We start from the raw sequence: 17389 nt of genomic DNA, 5'->3' as shown, positions 1-17389 counted from the left end.
TCTAGCGATTTCTTTTAGCTAAATATTGCCAGGTTTAAATATATATACTGTGTATTGAATGTTAAGAAAGGGCATTGATGTTATGGTAAATAGACATTGGAGCCAATGAAGTCATTGGATTGATTTTTTATAAGATAATGTTAATGGCTAGCTAGCATTTACCTAATTACTGCATTCGCTAACAGGCAGGCTCCTCGTGAGTGCAATGTAATCAGGTGTAAGAGCATTGGACTGTTTAACTAAGGTTGCAAAATTGGATCCCCCCGAGCTTGACAAGTAGTATAAAATCTGGAGCCGATATGAAGCTAGAAGATGATTTGTTCCTAAATAAAGATTGTTTTAAATGATTATAAAAATAGAAATATTAAATTTATTTAATTTTATTTTCACTATTTTTCATATATCTTTCAAATCGGCCCGCCACAATTAAGTCCAAAATATAAACCGCGACTTTTCGATATGTTATTGAAACATGTCAAACTATCGTAAAAGTCGGTCAGAGTAGCCCTATTATTCGGCCCCCTCTCTCTTCCGCATTAATCAGCGCATGATCCATTCTCACTACCTCACATAACATGTACTTCATACTATATGTAAGATAGATCAGTCCAGAAAATGATATTAGGAATTTACGCAAGCAACTCTGATAGCGATAACCTGTGGGATAGATCTTCAACGGCTGATTCCTTCAAGTCACTAGGTCTCAGTTGCCACAATCTTATGACGTATTTGCTCTATGGGGAAAATAAAAGAAATCACCTAAGAGGGATCCATGCAGCACATTTGAAGACACAGTAATTGTGTAAGACCAATACTAACTGCCACTAAGTCTAGGTTAAAACTGTATAGCAGAAAAATTTCCATAAACTCGCCTGAAGGTAGCACCCGCAATTAATCAATAATGTTACAAAAATGTATGCAAGTATATCCAAATAATCATCCTTGGGTCACCACCTACTCGCAAGCCATCGATGATCCAACAGAACACGCTTCAGTGTAAGAAGATCAACTGGCTCCTCTAGAGATGAGCGTACTATTTGCTTTGGTGCGAAAAGTGCAAATCAACATCCCAAGAACAACAGCAAAGGACCTTGTGAAGATGCTGGAGGAAACAGGTAAAAAGTATCATATCCACAGTAAACAGCAGTCCTATATCGACATAACTGAAGGGCCGCTCAGCCTCTTGCTTTGAAGAAGCCACTGCTCCAAAATCGCCATTAAAAAAGCCAGACACTACGGTTTTCAACTGCACATGGGAAAAAAGATCATACCTTTTGGAGAATGTCCTCTGGTCTGATGAAACAAAAATAGAACTGTTTGGCATAATGACCATCGTTATGTTTGGAGGAAAAAGGGAGGCGTTGCAAGCCGAAACACCATCCCAACCGTGAAGCACAGGGGTGGCAGCATCATGTTGTGGGGTGCTTTGCTGCAGAGGGACTGGTGCACTTCACAAAATAGGTGGCATCATGAGGGAGAAAAATTATATGGATATATTGAAGCAACATCTCAAGACATCAGTCAGGAAGCTAAGCTTGGTCGCAAATGGGTCTTCCAAATGGACAATGACCCCAAGCTACTTCCAAAGTTGTGGCAAAACAGCTTAAGGACAACAAAGTCAAGGTATTGGAGTGGCATTTGCGACCAAGCTTAGCTTCCTGACTGATGTCTTGAGATGTTGCTTCAATATATCCATATAATTTTTCTCCCTCATGATGCCACCTATTTTGTGAAGTGCACCAGTCCCTCCTGCAGCAAAGCACCCCCACAACATGATGCTGCCACCCCTGTGCTTCACGGTTGGGATGGTGTTTCGGCTTGCAAGCCTCCCCCTTTTTCCTCCAAACATAACGATGGTCATTATGGCCAAACAGTTCTATTTTTGTTTCATCAGACCAGAGGACATTTCTCCAAAAGGTATGATCTTTGTTCCCATGTGCAGTTGAAAACCGTAGTCTGGCTTTTTTAATGGCGATTTTGGAGCAGTGGCTTCTTCAAAGCTGAGCGGCCCTTCAGGTTATGTCGATATAGGACTCGTTTTACTGTGGATATGATACTTTTGTACCTGTTTCCTCCAGCATCTTCACAAGGTCCTTTGCTGTTGTTCTGGGATTGATTTGCACTTTTCGCACCAAAGTACGCTCATCTCTAGGAGCCAGTCTCCTTCCTGAGCGGTATGATGGCTGCATGGTCCCATGGTGTTTATACTTGCRTACTATTGTTTGTACAGATTAATGTGGTACCTTCAGGCGTTTGGAAATTGCTSCCAAGGTTGAACCAGACTTGTGGAGGTCTACAATTCTTTTTCTCAGGTCTTGGCTGATTTCTTTTGATTTTCCCATGATGTCAAGCAAAGAGGCACTGAGTTTGAAGGTCAGCCTTGAAATACATCCACAGGTAGCCTATCAGAAGCTTCTAAAGCCATGATATCATTTTCTGGAATTTTACAAGATGTTTGAAGTAGAGGTCGACCGATTAATCGGAATGGCCGATTAATTAGGGCCGATTTCAAGTTTTCATAACAATCGGAAATCKGTATTTTTGGGCGCCGATTTAAAATAAAAAATTAAAATAAAAACTTTATTTTAMTATTTTTTTTTAACTAGRCAAGTCAGTTAAGAACACATTCTTATTATTAGGAACGTTCTGCCTCGACAGATTTTTTACCTTGTCAGCTCGGGGGATCCAATCTTGCAACCTTACAGTTAACTAGTCCAATGCTCTTACACCTGATTACATTGCACTCCACGAGGAGCCTGCCTGTTACGCGAATGCAGTAATCTAAGGTAAGTTGCTAGCTAGCATTAAACTTATCTTATAAAAAACAATCAATCAATGACTGTCATTGCTCCAATGTCTACTTAACCATAAACATCAATGCCTTTCTTAAAATCAATACACAAGTATATATTTTAAACCTGCATATTTAGCTAAAAGAAATCCAGGTTAGCAGCAATATTAACCAGTTAACTTGTGTCATTTCTCTTGCGTTCATTGCACGCAGAGTCAGGGTATATACAACAGTTTGGGCCGCCTGGCTCTTTGCTAACTAATTTGCCAGAATTTACGTAATTATGACATAACATTGAAGTTGTGCAATGTAACAGGAATATTAGACTCATGGACTCATGGATATTTAGACCCGTTAGATAAAATACGGAACGCGAATAAACGTTTTGTTTTCGAGGTGAGAGTTTCCGGATTATTCAAAGGTATATGGTTTAGAAACGCGTTTATAGTCAACGCGTTATAATTCCTGTAATAACTTGCGGCTGAACTTGAAAGGGGTTCCTTCGTTATTTTACAGTTCATGTCTTCCATAGAGAATGTCTTGATCTACTTCAAATAAGGTCTGGTTTCGTGCAGTTTAAACCGCCTCGGCGTTTGATACCCGTGTAAATCTCACTAGGACTAATGTAACGTTTGTCAACATATTTTCATAAATCCACTCTACAAAAAAATGTACCTTCGCTTATATTTAGCCAATATTGATCAGAGTTACCTTGTCCTATGGATATCTACACAGTTATAAAATGGCAAGGTGGTGTAAGCCTACACAAACACAGACCTTATTTTAAGTGAATCTAAAAAATATCCTATGGAATAAATGAAGGAACCGCTTTTAAGATTTTGCTAGAAGGTGTCATGTGAATTATGACTTCGCACTTTGGTCGTCAATTCTTACATGCCATTATTAAAATAGGATTTCCTGCATATAGAAATTACAGTTTTTGTTTTCAACATTCATCACAGGTAACTTAAAACTCTATTTTTATCAAACAGTTGAGAGTATTTGTCTCCTAAGCAGACTCTTCAGTATCATTGTCACTTCAGAGCTGTGTGTGTGTATTTATGTATTATATTAAGTTAAAATAAGTGTTCATTGTTCAATCGGTATTGTTGAATTGTCATTATTACAAAAACGTGTGTTGTGTGTATGATAATATATATATATATATAAAATACATATAAAAAATAAAAAAATTTTAAAATATAACTTTTTTTTTGCTCTCAATAATCGGTACGGCGTTGAAAAATCATAATCGGTCGACCTCCAGTTTGAAGGCACAGTCAACTTAGGTATGTAAACTTCTGACCCACTGAATTGTGATAGTGAAATAATCTGTCTGAAACAATTGTTAAAAAATGACTTGTGTCATGCACAAGGTAGATGTCCTAACCGACTTGCCAAAACTATAGTTTGTTAACAAAGACATTTTGTGGAGTGGTTGAAAAATGAGTTTTAATGACTCCAACCTAAGTGTATGTAAACCTCGACTTCAACTAATATATATATATATATATTAGTTGAAGTCGGAGGTTACATACTTATGTAATAATTTATAATTCCCCCCCCCTCTGTATTTTGTCTACACTTCAACATATTTAACAACAGAAATGGGTTACAATTCTTAACTTTTAGACAAACTAAGACACAATAATTCAGGAGTATTCCAATACAGTATACTTCTGTTCATGTGGCAGTAAGGAGACCAGCACCAGAGGCCTGCCTGCCTGGACACTCTCCATCACCTGTGGGGGAACATCCACTACATGGAGGTCACATACCAGCCCACCTAGAGAGCAGAGCAGGGTTAATAGATTGGGGACACCGAGAGGGGACAGGGTTGAAACAGGATGTCACAGACAAACAAGCCAGCCTCTTACCATGGCCCCCTCTTCCTCCTGCGCAGCCTCAGCCAGTACGCGGCGGCGTGTGCGCTCAAAGCTCTGGAACTGGAAGATGCGGGAGTAGTCTGCAGGCAGGTTCTCCAAGGGGTCCCAGGGGGAGGAGCGGAAACTCTTCAGGCCCCTGTAACGCTGGAACCTGAGCACACAGGAAATTAGCAACGTCAGCGTATAGCTAAGTAATTACGCTGGGCCAATCATCCTGGAAAGTAAAGTTTGGGCGTTAACGGCATTGTCATATATAATAGACCAGATGTTTGACATGTTTGGTGAATTCCTCCCTCAGAGCATAGGGGGTTTAAAGTGTGTGTGTGTGTGTGTGTGTCTGTCACCAGATCTCAACCCAATTGAACACTTACCGGAGATCCTGGAGCGGTGCCTGAGATAGCGTTTTCCGCCACCATCAACAAAACACCAAATTACTGATTTTTTTGTGGAAGAATGGTGTCGCATCTCTCCATACAGTTATGCCAAGGTGCACTGAAGCCACTCTGGCGGCCGAACGACCTATTGAGACACTTTCTGTTGGCGTTTCCTTTATTTTGGCAGTTACCTGTGTGTGAGCCATGGGTTGATGTTGCATGTCATGGATCGGTTGAATGTTTCTGCTTAGACGGCCCCTCTGTGTTGTAGCCCACACAGAGCAGAGGGTCCTGTACAGTACTGAAGGAGAAGTAAGGGACCACTGTGTTTGGTGGTAGACGATATAATAGTCATGCCCTTACCTGTTCTTAGCCGATTGGTCTAGAGGGGTGTCCACTTCATCTGGGAACATCTCATTGGCCCGAGCCTCCCGGTATCGTTTTAACCCCTCCCCTTCCTCCGCCTCGTCCATGTGCTCATCATAGCGCTGGTCTGCTCCACCCTTGTCCGATGTGGAATTCAGCTCCTCCTCCTCCTCCTCCTCCTCCTCATCAGAGCCACCACCCGAGGCAGCATCCTAAACCAAACAGTAAAAGACAGGAAGTTTCTACTAGAGCTGGGAATTGCCAGGCACCCCACAATACGATATTATCGCGATACTTAGGCGCCGATACGATAGGTATTGCGGATCGATACTGACTTTATTGCAATTCGATGTTCCAAACATATTGCCCACCATATGTCTGCTGAAGAGGGAAAAGAGAGCAATGAGAAAATGAGTTGATCAGTCATGGAAATAAGCGCCGAAATATTGTCTCCTTTAAAAAGAAGATGGAGAACAAGCTACGAAGGGGGGAAAAAATACTGTAGTTTTGGTGCAAGTACAGCCAACTAACGCAAAAATAATATTGCGATTTTGTCGATACGATATCGTGATATGTAACTATCGATTTCCCCTTCATCAGCCATCTTCTCAKTCTGCTACAGAAATGTCAGTGCCTAGCTCTTCCTCCCATTTTGCCTTAATGGCATCTGTAGAAGGTGTGCTAACATATAGAAAAGCTCCAGATGATATCCGTTTGCCTGAGGTGGGACAAATTTTGATGCATCCGTTAAACATGGAARGTTTAGCATTTCCAAATGTAGGAAGATGTTTTTTTATGCAGACCATAATTCTATCCTCCTGATCCTTGCTAGCAAGCAAAAAYTAAAGCAGGAAGCACCAGTGACTCAGTCAATAAATAAGTGGTCAGATGAAGCAGATGCTAWWCTACAGGACTGTTTTACTAGCACAGACTGGAATATGTYCCGGGATTCYTCYGATGAAAAAAAAKACAAAAATGTCACATGCGCCGAATAAAACAGGTGTTGTAGGTAGACCTTACAGTGAAATGCTTACCTACGAGCCCCCAACCAACAATGCAGTTTCAAAAAATACGGATAAGAAATAAAAGTAACAAGTAATTAAAGAGCAGCAGTAAAACAATAGCGAGACTATATACAGGGGGGTACCAGTACAGAATCAATGTGAGGGGGCACCAGTTAGTTGAGGTAGTATGTACATGTAGGTAGAGTTATTAAAGTGACTATGCATAGATGTCAACAGAGTAGCAGTGGTGTAAAGAGGGGGAGAGGGGGGCAATGCAAATAGTCTGGGTAGCCATTTGATTAGACGTTCAGGAGTCTAATGGCTTGGGGGTAGAAGCTGTTTAGAAGCCTCTTGGACCTAGACTGGTGTTCCGGTACCGCTTGCCGTGCGGTAAGAGAGAACAGTCTGACTAGGGTGGCTGGAGTCTGACAATTTTTAGGGCCTTCCTCTGACATCGCCTGGTATAGAGGTCCTGGATGGCAGGAAGCTTGGCCCCAGTGATGTACTGGGTCATATGCACTACCCTCTGTAGTGCCTTGAGGTTAGAGGCCGAGCAGTTGCCATACCAGGCAATGATGCAACCAGTCAAGATGCTCTCGATGGTGCAACTGTAGAACCTGAGGATCTGTGGACCCATGCCAAATCTTTCCAGTCTCCTGAGTGGGAATAGGTTTTGTTGTGCACTCGTCATGACTGTCTTGGTGTGCTTGGACCATGTCAGTTTGTTGGTGATGTGGACCAAGGAACTTGAAGCTCTCAACCTGCTCCACTGCAGCCCTGTCAATGAGAATGGGGGCGTGCTCAGTCCTCTTTTTCCTGTAGTTCACAGTCATCTCTTTTGTCTTGATCACGCTGAGGGAGAGGTTGTTGTACTGGCACCACATGGCCAGGTCTCTGACCTCCTCCCTATAGGCTGTCTCGTTGTCGTGATCAGGCCTACCACAGCAGCAAACTTGATGGTGTTGGAGTCGTGCCTGGCTGTGCAGTCATGAGTGAACATGGAGTACAGGAGGGGACTGAGCACGCACCCCTGAGGGGCCCCTATGTTGAGTCTCAGCGTGGCGGGCCATCCTCACCTGGGGGTGGCCCGTCAGGGAGTCCAGGATCCAGTTGCAGGGGAGGTGTTTAGTCCCAGGGACCTTAGCTTAGTGATGAGCTTTGAGGGCACTATGGTGAACGCTGAGCTGTAGTCAATGAATAGCATTCTCACATAGGTGTTCCTTTTGTCCAGGTGGGAAAGAGCAGTGTGGAGTGCAGTAGAGATTGCATCATCTGTGGATCTGTTGGGGTGGTATGCAAATTGGAGAGGGTCTAGGGTTTCTGGGACAATGGTGTTGATGTAAGCCTTTCAAAGCACTTCATGGCTACAGACGTGAGTGCTACGGGTCGGTAATCATTTAGGCAGGTTACCTTGGTGTTCTTGGGCACAGGGACTATTGTGGTCTGCTTAAAACATCTTGGTATTACAGACTCGGACAGGGAGAGGTTTAAAATGTCAGTGCAGACACTTGCCAGTTGGTCAGTGCATGCTTGCAGTATACGTCCTGGTAATCTGTCTGGCCCTGTAGCCTTGTGAATGTTGACCTTTTTAAAGGTCTTACTCACATCTGCTGCGGAGAGCGTGATCACAGTCTTCCGGAACAGCTGGTGCTCTCATGCATGTTTCAGTGTTATTTGCATCGAAGCGAGCATATAAGTAGTTTAGCCCGTCTGGTAGGCTCGTCTCACTGGGCAGCTCTCGTCWGTGCTTCCCTTTGTAATCTGTAATGTTTTGCAAGTCCTGACACATCCGACGAGCGTCAGAGCCGGTGTAGTACGATTCGATCTTTGTCCTGTATTGACACTTTGCCTGTTTGATGGTTTGTCGGAGGGCATAGCGGAATTTCTTATAAGCGTCCGGATTAGTGTCCCGCTCCTTGAAAGGGGCAGCTCTAGCCTTTAGTTCAGTGTGGATGTTGCCTGTAATCCATTGCTTCTGGTTGGGGTATGTAAGTATGGTTAATGTGGGGGCGACGTCATCGATGCACTTATTGATGAAGCCAATGATTGATGTGGTGTACTCATCAATGCCATCGGAGGAATCTCATCGACAGGGCTGTAGTGCAGCAGGTTGAGAGCTTCAAGTTCCTTGGCGTCCACATCACCAACAAACTATCATAGTCCCAACACACCAAGACAGTCAGAGGACACAACAAAGTCTATTCCCCCTCAGGAAACGGAAAAGATTTTGCATGGGTCCTCAAATCCTCAAAAGGTTCTACAGCGGCACCATCGAGAGCATCCTGACTCGTTGCGTCACTGCCTGGTATGGCAACTGCTCGGCCTCCGACCGCAAGGCGCTACAGAAGGTAGTGCGAACGGCCTAGTACATCACTGGGGCCAAGCGTCCTGCCATCCAGGACCTCTATACCAGGTGGTGTCAGAGGAAGGGCGTAAAAATTGTCAAAGACTCCAGCCACCCTAGAAATAGACTGTTCCCTCTGCTACCGCATGGCAAGCGGTATCRGAGTGCCATGTCAAGAAGCCTTTTGGAACTAAACAGCTTCTACCCCCAAGCAATAAGACTCCTGAACAGCTAATCAAATGGCTATCCAGACTATTTGCATTTTTGCNACTATTTGCATTTTTGCATTGCTGCCCCCCCCCCCTTTACACTGCTGTTACTCACGGTTTTATCTGTGCATAGTCACTTTAATAACTCTACCTACATGTACATATTACCTCAATTACCTGGACTAACCGGTGCCCCCACACATTGACTCTGTTCCGGTGCCCCCCGTATATAGCCTTRCTACTGTTATTTCACTGCTGCTCCTTAATTATATTACTTAACACTTTTTCTTAACTGCGTTGTTGATTAAGGGCTTGTAAGTAAGCATTTCACTGTACGGTTGTATTTGGCACGTGACAAACTTTATTTGAACAGTCTCTAATCTGTAGGTATCTGGAAAAATTTATTACGGGAAGATTACAGGTTTCCCTCAGCAAATCAAAGGAGGCAAAGGCCCCTTCTATATATAGATCCCCTATGGTATTGATCCCTAGCTCTCCCCATCGCTCAAAGGTGTTTTCAAGGTTTGAGGGGGCAAAGGAGGGATTCCTGGCAACAGGGAGCATGAATGATATGGGTCTAAGGTCAAAATGGACCTTCATTTGCTTCCAGATTCAGAATGTGCTGTGTATAATAGGACTGTTACTGTAAAGTGACATCTTCAAATTGACAGGCGACAAAATCACAGTGCCAATAGAAGGGGTGGCTCCATACGAAGCCAGCTGGATGACGGGGGTGTCATCCAGCCAAAACGTAACAGCACRKAGGTTAGCAGCCCAATAGTYTAATATTACATTTGGGAGGGACGACAATCCTTCCATCTTGACTTCCAGAGGTGTTTTTTTACCTATCCTATAGCGGGATGTTCTGGAATAGGTAAAGCAGTTATGGGAGGTTCATCACAAGTTTCTACTGCAGAGCTATATACCTCTACATCATATGTAATGTGAACAACGGTCTTAATGAGATTCAAGACAAGGCCTTCATAGTATTTATCAACCTCATTTCCAGTAATGAAGTTAGAAAAAGTGTACAAGTGGTTCTACTGGAAGTGGCATTACAGTAAGCAAGTGATACATGGGGGGGGGGGGTCCACACTGCATGGGGCTGATTCACAACCTTCAGAACAATCCCAGCTGCAATAATAATCCTGATCAACCCCAGCACCATTTCCTCCATTGTTAACATCTAGATGGTATATCCTGTCTAACCCCGACATCAAACACATGCTTATAAAAATTCTAGAAAATAGATGTAGCGGAACGTTTGACCATAGCAGAATGTACCCCCCTTCTTTCAAGCAGTGCTGTTATAAATAAATGCTGTCCCCTCTCCTGGTCCAGACAGGAAGTTGTGTCCGCGGAGCAGGAAGTCAGGAGGCTTCTCTCGGGACCCCTGCTCCAAAACACTATTGTTGCCACGGTGAGCGGCCTGGCACTACAGCCCAGAGGCAGACACTGTGAAAACAAACAGTGGTGCTGCGCCACACTGTGCACTAACCACGGGTCACGTATACACCGTTTCCCCCCCACCAATCCCTGTCCTGTCCGAGCTGCTTCCTCCTGAAGTCTTCTGCATCACCCCACATCAGTTCAGACGTCTCAACAATCAACTCAGACTACCAACGGATCACCTTCTTCTCCTTAGACTTCTCCTTAGACTTCTCCTTAGACTTCTCCTTAGACTTCTCCTTAGACTTCTCCTTAGACTTCTCCTTAGACTTCTCCTTTAATGGTTTCACTGTTGCCACGGCAACAGGCAGAGGGTAAACAAACACCTTAGCAGTGCACCCAATGCCTTGGGACAGGATGTCAGCACAACAGTTGTCGCTCTTTCTTTTGTATTAATGGCTACACGGACTGAGTTGACCCGTGTATTTATTTTTGCACCGTCTCTATGAACACTGACAGGACTCTACACATAACATGCACACATTCATACAGACTCGACACACACACAAACATCCTGATGCCTAGTCATCTTACCCCTACACATATCTTCCTCCATCACCCCAGTATCCCTGCACATTCTAAATATGGCATTGGAACTGACCTTGTATATAGCTTCTTACTTTGTGTTTTTATTTCTCATGTGTTTTTTTTCTTCTACCTTGTTATTTTTAGTATTACATTTATGTGGATTACTGCATTGCTGGGTTTAGAACTTGCAAAAAAAGCCTTTCACTGTACTTGTGCAAGTGACAACTTGAAACTAATGCTATACCGGCGAGAAAAACATACATAAGCATTCTTCTGTGCAGCCGTGTCAGTGTCCCAGGCTGTGGAGTGGACTCACTACTCACCACCTGAGAGTCAAGGTCCTCTCCATCTATGGACTCCTCCATCATCGAATCCTCATCATCCTCATCGTCCTCATCGTCAGTACTCTCTTCATTCTCCTCGCCATTCTCATCCTCCTCATCCACAATCCACGTGGCCTGGTAGTCTGATGTCCCCTTCGGCACCTTCATTACACGCTTGCTCTTTCTGGCCTCTGAGGGAAGGAGAACATTTATTAGAGAGGTTTATTACATTGTAAACCCAGAGACAATAATAAATTCAATGTGTTGACATGAACCGGTTCAAAGTACCCATACATTGGATGCCAACAAGAGCACTGCGATCATAGATCTATCATGTAATTCAATGTAACGACCCTCTATAACTCAGCCCGCTCTCTCCCTTTACCTTCAGCCTCCAGCAGTTCAGTATCAGTGGGCCAGGTCTGCTCTCCATCCATGGGGTCTACCTCTGCCTCGGCCTGCAGACTCTCCCTGCGAGCTGGGTCTGCCTTCATCAGCACCCGCACTGACGCCACCTCATCAACACCACCATCCTGAAACACAGAGAGCACCGACTGTCAACGAGCAGAAGCAGAGCTGATAAATGTCTTAACTATAGTTGGTAAATTATTCATTAAATCACTGTCAATTTTCAATGTAATGATATCAGCCAGTGATGAGCGGTGACCATCTTCCAATAATGACATAGAAAAACTAATCCATGTTTTTGCCACTTGTAGATTAGACTATAATGTAATTAGACCACAATGCTCTACTCTCCAGCTACCTGGACAAAGCACGAAATAATCGTCAGTTAGTGCTAGATACCGTTGCTAGAATCCTGACAAGAACCAAAAATAATAATAATAACATATAACTCCAATGCTAGCCTCTACACTGACTTCCTGTTAAGGCTAGGGCTGATTTCAAGGTTTTACTGCTAACCTACAAAGCAAGCCTGGACTTGCTCCTACCTATCTCACAGATTTGGTCCTGCCGTACATACCTACACGTACGCTACATTCACAAGACGCAGGCCTCATTATCCCTAGAATTTCAAAGCAAACAGCTGGAGGCAGGGGTTTCTCATATAGAGCTACATTTTTATGGAATGGTCTGCCTATCCATGTGAGAGATGCAGACTCGGTCTCAACCTTTAAGTCTTTATTGAAAACTCATATCTTCAGTAGGGCCTATGATTGAGTGTAGACTGGCCCAAGGGTGTGAAGGTGAAGGGCAAGGCACTGGAGCAACGAACCACCCTTGCTCTCTGCCTGGCCGGTTCCCCKCTCTCCACTGGGATTCTCTGTCTCTAACCCTATTACGGGGGCTGAGTCACTGGCTTWCTRGTGCTCTTCTATGCCGTCCCTAGGAGGGGTGCGTCACTTGAGTGGGTTGAGTCACTGACGCGATCTTCTTGTCCGGTTTTGCACCCCCTCGGGTTTGTGCGAAGGAGATCTTTGTGGGCTATACTCAGCCTTGTCTCAGAGTAGAAAACAGCAGGTGGTCTGTTGATATCCCTCTAGTGGTGTGGGGGCTTTGCTTTGGATAAGTGGGTGGTTATATCCTGCCTGGTTGACCCTGTCCGGGGGTATCRTCGGACAGGGCCACAGTGTCCAAAGAATCCACGCCTCAGCCTCTATTTATGCAGCAATAGTCTATGTGCCGGGGGGCTAGAGTCAGTCTGTTATATCTGGTGTAATTCTCCTGTCTTATCTGGTGTACCGTGTGAATTTAAGTATGCTCCCTCTAATTCTCTCCCCCCTTCTGGAGGACCTGAGCCCTAGGACAATGCCTCAGGCCTACCTGGCCTGATGACTCCTGGCTGTCCCTGTCCCCCAGGTGCTGCTGCTCCAGTATCAACTCTTCTGCCTTCGAAACCGYGACCTGTTCACCAGATGTGCTACCTTGTACAGGACCTGCTGTTTTCCACTCTCTCTCTACCACACCTGCAGCCTCAACCTCTGAATGCTCAGCTATGAAAAGACAACTGACATTTACTCCTGAGGTGCTCACCTATTGCACCCTCTACAACCACTGATTATTATTTGACCCTGCTGGTCATCTATGAACGTTTGAACATCTTGAAGAACTCTCTTATAAAATCTCAGCTAGAAGAGGACTGGCCACCCATCAGAGCCTGGTTCCTCTCTAGGTTTCTTCCTAGGTTCCTGCCTTTCTGGGGAGTTTTTCCTAGCCACCATACTTCTAYATCTGCATTGCTTGACGTTTGGGGTTTTAGGCTGGGTTTCTGTATAAGCACTTTGYGTCATCTTCTGATGTAAAAAGGACTTCATAAATAAATGTGACTTGATTTTGTGAGACCCACCTGCATGTCTACATCTCCTTCCTTCCCTGGCTTGGCAGGGCGAGGGGTCATAGAGTTGAGGGGAAGGGGGTCTATGGGAGCATCGATCTGACTGAGCAGGAAGTCTCCAAATCCAGAGATGTGCACCAGCCTGTCCACCTGCAGAGGGCACCCTCGCACATACCCAGACACACGCAGGGTCCCTAGGCCCGTGGGGGCTCCCCCACTCCCCTCAGAGCTGTTGGGGGTGTAGGAGACCTGCTGGGCCAGGAGGTGAGGCCGACGGGAGCGGAAGCCCAGCCTCCTCTGCCTCTGTGCTCCCAGGTGTCTTAGCATCAGTGTGGCGTCCTGGTCTGAGTCCAGGGGGAAGAGGCGCGCCCCAGGGAAGCGGATTTCAGATATCTTGGCCAGCGCCCGCCGCGAGTCCACACGCTTCTTCACTGCCAGGTCTGAAACACCTTGACACACCAGAGCTGGGGGAGAGAGAAGTGGAGGTTATATAGGACAGATGACAGGAGAGAGAAGTGGAGGTTATATAGGACAGATGACAGGAGAGAGAAGTGGAGGTTATATAGGACAGAGATGACAGTGGATGCAGAGAAAAGGGGTGGGGTAGTTAGATTGAGTAAAATAATCAGTATAATATCTACAGTATGTAATCTGCTAAACATTTAGGTAATCAGCAAGGGGAGAGGATAAGTTGAACAAAATCCAGTGCACTGTGAGTATCTTTTTTGGATAGCTTGTATGGAAGCTCACCATAGGCTGGTAGCCCCTGTGAAAAGAGACAGGAGAGGCAGTGGTCTCCATAGCTGTCCCAGCCTTCTGTAGAGTCCAGCACAAACACCAGACTGTCTGCTACCTTCACCACGTCCAGTAGAGAGTGCATGTCAGCTAGAGAGAGAAGGGAGAGGGAGGGAGGACAGAGTCAGAAGTAATGTTATTGGATAAGTACTAGTGTCAGCATCGAATGATGGCAGGTAGCCTAGCGGTTAAGAGCGATAGGCCAGTAACCGAAAGGTCGCTGGTTTGAATCGCCAAGTCAACTAGGTGAAAAATATGTCAATGTGCCCTTGAGTAAGGCACTTATCCAAAGCAATTACTCAGAATGCCCCTTATAAATGTTTTGTACAGCCAGATATGGATTATACTAGCATTTACATTAACTATAAATCAGTATCAGGTCGTTATCTATKTAACTTTAGTGTTGACAACACAAACACATTGTAGTATCCAAGTAGGTGAGTTACCTGTGTCTGGGCGGAGGAAGGTGAACCTCTGTTTGAAGCGGGGCATGACCAAGCCAAAGCTGTCACTGACCCCACACACACTGTTCTCCTCACGCACCAGCCCGCCAGCCCCCTCACACCGCAGCAACCTGGTCACAGCCTCAGCATCCACACCTGCATGGAGGGCGACCACAGCCACCAGATGGGGTGGACCATCCCTGCTGCCCAGACGACGCTTCTCTGTCAGGACCTGGACAGGACAGAAGTGACACATAGCATTAAAGGTAGACTCAGCGATGCATGAAGTAATATCAATATTGGGCCGTTTCCACAACAACTAAGAGCGCATCTATTTTAAACTTCTGTTTTGGTCCCGTAGCTACCACGTTGTARCAGATACTCTGCGTGAATGCAAAGTCTYGCATCACATTMATCTCAATATCTGCGGTGCTGCGCGTTGGAATTTCATAACACTGAGTCTACCTTTAACTTGTCCGGTTCATACCATTGTGGTTCCAAAGTGACATTGTGTCAAATGYAAGAGTATCTTACCAGGTCCTTCTTATTTCGCCGCAGCTGGTTGGCTTTGTGTCTTTTGTCCATCTTTCTCGCCTCTTTCCTCTGTTTCTTGGTAAGAGCCGTCACCGATACTCTACCTGTTGGGGATGACATCATTTAAAGGTGAATGACAGATCAGGATGAAAAAAAATGAAAGGTCACAGCTACCAACATGTGCACTAACAGAGAATTACAGTTGATGTAAGGGTAGTGGACTAAACTCCACGGTTAAGGAAGAATCTGATGACGCCACCAGAGACCAGGCTTTGTGGAATCTAGCTCTGACTACATTGATTCGYCCMGTGTCAATACTTCAAAAAACGTAAAATGATTTAATGCTTACCGTGTACCCATGTCTGTCCTCTGTAGTTGTGTCTTTGTTTGCTGAAATCTATACATTTTCAATAAACGTTAATCAATTTCAACCACTGTTTGCTCATTGCTGTTGCCCTAAGATGGCAACTCAGCGCAAATGCCAATTGAATCTCAACAAGGAAACAGTCAGTGGTTGTATTTGATTAACGTTTATTGAAAAAGTATGGATTTCAGCAAATAAAGGCGCGTAACTAGAGGACAAACATGGGTACAMGGTAGGCGTTAAGTAATGTTMATTATTTTGACATTGGATGAATCGATGTAGTCGGAGCTAGATCCCATAAAGGCTGGTTTCTGTTCCACTCCATTGATGGAGTCATCAGAAATGTCCTTCACCATCTACCAGGAACTGTTAAATTACTAGTCTTGACACATCAATGTGTCTACCTACTGAATTGTAACGTGATGTGCAATGCTTTCATATCGCAAGCAAATGACGATGGTCGTTTGATTTCATCAGCTACCATGTGTCAAGGCTTGAAGGCTAAAATGTTACACGAGTGACATTACACGGGTATTTTAAAATATGACATGAAAGTATAGTTTCCACAGATAAAGATTCTTCTGAAACATAACTTGAAAGCACGTGTTCGGCAGCAAAGAAGCAGCATGTCCATGGTTAAAACCAGCGACAGAGACACATTCCTCCGTCACAAACTTACCCTTGTTCTCCCGTTCGATTTCTCCTTTCGTCCGATGCTTTCCATGTTTATGTCCCTTGTTTTTTTGYTTATAAACGCCAGCTCGATGGCCCTGTTGTGGTTCTGCACCAGACACCATTTTCTACACGAGCTTGCGACGACCTGCCAACTTTGATGACGTATTCCACTTCCGCATTTGAACTTCTTCTTGCGCAGTGTCGATGTGCTTTGGTCAAATAGGGGTGCTTGTGCCATCTACTGTTTTTCGCAAAAAAATGACTGCTGTCATTAATGAAGTAAATGTGGATTCAGGTCCTGCTTTATCTATCTCTTGATAAATTGTCCAGTCATTTTACCAATAACCTCGAAGGGCGAATACATTTTGTCTAACACTGTAGGATTATTTGATCAATAGTTCTGATATGTACATTTTGGATAGATATCAGTGTGGATGTTACAATTATGAAACATTTCACATTTTCTAGCTATGTCACAACATCATTATCAGGTTACCTATGGAATGCTGTGCAAAATATCTCATGAGTTCACATGTCCCATTTGGAGAAATGAGGGAAGGCACACTCCTTATAGGGCAGGGGCAGAGATATGATTTGAAGGAAATTCTTGGCAGGAAAGTACTACAGAGTTCAAGTTTTTTTTAAATGTCACAGTTTCTTTCCTTCTTAGCAAACACTTGAAAAGCTTTGGAAAGGCTACATCTAGCACCCTATCACCCAGCCTCTATTCTAAATGATATCCTCTTGTAAAAGGGTACATTTAATAGAATTATCTTTCAAAATCCTCTATGTTAATCTGGATGCACCTTTGATATACAGCACTGTATTCTTCATGATCACCTTTTTTGCTTTAGCATCAGAATTATAACCTGCTGTAGCAGTGCAGCACTGTTGTATCTCCAATGCATGACATGGATTGAAAGGCTTCCTGTTCACTTGGATAAAGAGCCTTATTGGTCGGGCTGGCCRTCTGGTTGTGAGCCAAACAAGAGCATACGCTGCTTATCT

At 44.4% G+C, this 17389-nt stretch overlaps 1 protein-coding gene across 1 annotated transcript in view; it reads right to left on the bottom strand.

The window, feature by feature from the left end:
• The window catches only part of LOC111958632 (pre-rRNA-processing protein TSR1 homolog), a 25213-nt gene extending 8648 nt beyond the window's left edge, over positions 1-16565 (bottom strand). The window contains 11 exon segments of the mRNA XM_023979895.2: positions 4470-4559; positions 4562-4577; positions 4669-4828; positions 5415-5629; positions 11275-11465; positions 11660-11807; positions 13583-14034; positions 14321-14455; positions 14812-15040; positions 15343-15446; positions 16386-16565. Of these exon segments, the coding sequence (XP_023835663.1) occupies positions 4470-4559; positions 4562-4577; positions 4669-4828; positions 5415-5629; positions 11275-11465; positions 11660-11807; positions 13583-14034; positions 14321-14455; positions 14812-15040; positions 15343-15446; positions 16386-16503 (1858 nt within the window). The 5' untranslated portion in view covers positions 16504-16565.
• Between the last annotated feature and the right edge of the window lie 824 nt (positions 16566-17389).

Source organism: Salvelinus sp. IW2-2015, linkage group LG4p, assembly GCF_002910315.2.
Source record: "Salvelinus sp. IW2-2015 linkage group LG4p, ASM291031v2, whole genome shotgun sequence".
Classification (NCBI taxonomy): domain Eukaryota; kingdom Metazoa; phylum Chordata; class Actinopteri; order Salmoniformes; family Salmonidae; genus Salvelinus; species Salvelinus sp. IW2-2015.
Note: the sequence above shows the minus strand (reverse complement) of the source record. Positions and strands in the feature narration are given on the sequence as shown.